Source organism: Buceros rhinoceros, unplaced genomic scaffold (genome assembly GCF_000710305.1).
Source record: "Buceros rhinoceros silvestris isolate BGI_N320 unplaced genomic scaffold, ASM71030v1 scaffold14460, whole genome shotgun sequence".
Lineage (NCBI taxonomy): Eukaryota > Metazoa > Chordata > Aves > Bucerotiformes > Bucerotidae > Buceros > Buceros rhinoceros.
The window spans coordinates 3,806-4,959 of record NW_010391413.1 but is presented as its reverse complement, the minus strand read 5'-3'; the positions used below and the strand labels follow the sequence as shown (position 1 = coordinate 4,959).

Below are 1,154 nucleotides of genomic sequence, written 5' to 3'. Positions count from 1 at the left end.
AATGCCACCCAAGATCACTTGGCATCACATTAACACATCCCTCCATTCTGCATCTGTACAGGCAGATTGTGCCAGTCCTACATGAATGCTGTGAGCCGGTGAGTGGGGTGGGGACAATGGGTTAACCATTGCCACAGGACCTTTCAGTGGCTCTCATGGATCCATTCCCCTCTGCCCCACATTATTTCACCTATTTGGGAACAGAGTGACTACTCACTGGCTGGAAAACAAGTTTCTTCTCTGTTCATCTGTAGTGAAGAGCCAAAAACTCCCGAGTTCCTCTTGGCGGAGTCATGGCTAGGGGGTGGCCAGCTGTTGCCAAACATTCCTCTTCTAGCAGGTCCTTCTGAACAGAGACCATGGCATCTTGTAGAGGGTGAGTCCATGCTCTGGCGTGACTGGCACCTTCAGAGTCCCTCTTCCTGGTGTTCTCCTTCGGGATTTGGGTCACCTCAGTGTTGACTCCATAGAAACTTCTGGTCCTGTTGGTGAAACCCTTGCCCACATTGCCCACACGGACCTTTTTTGCAACACTCTTCTTCTTCCTGGTCCTGTTCTGGAAGAAGAGACAGGTGAAGACTTGCTTGAAATGCTTGCGGAAATGCTTGGAGATAAGGGCATAGACAATAGGGTTGAGGCAGGAGTTGGCGTACGAAAGGCAGTGGGAAGCCAGGCGGCAAGCATAAGTGGCTCGGTTGAAGGGGAAGTGGCCAAACCAGAAGCACAGGATGACCAGGTGATGGGGCAACCAGCAGAGACAGAACAGGATGGCCACAGCCACAATCATCTTGGTGACCTTACACTTGGCCTTCCGGGACTCTGAGATTCTTTCTGTGGGGTCTACAGAGGTCCACAGGAACTTGATGGTCCTGGCGTATGCCAGGCTTACCACGGTCACGGGCAGGAGGTATCCAAAGACAAATGTGAGGATGTCCAGAATCTTTCGGCGCTGGTCGTCCCAGATAGGGATGCAGATGGGTATCCCATGGTAATGGACAATCTGGTAGTAACTGAGGTAAGGCCCCGCGAAGAGCAACGACAGTGACCAGATTGCTACAACAGCCACTCCCGCGTTTCTGGAGGTGCGGAGATCTCGGGACTTCAGTGGATAACGAAAGGCCAGGGAACCGGTGGGTAGGGGAAGGGAAGAAAGG

General features: G+C 52.6%; 1 protein-coding gene across 1 annotated transcript in view; it reads right to left on the bottom strand.

Moving 5' to 3' along the window:
- Window positions 1-244: 244 nt before the first annotated feature.
- LOC104498319 (galanin receptor type 3-like) overlaps window positions 245-1,154 on the bottom strand; it is a 2,186-nt gene continuing 1,276 nt past the window's right edge. Inside the window, exon 2 of the mRNA XM_010141679.1 lies at window positions 245-1,126. Within this exon, the coding sequence (XP_010139981.1) occupies window positions 245-1,126 (882 nt within the window). The remainder of the gene's footprint in view (window positions 1,127-1,154) is intronic.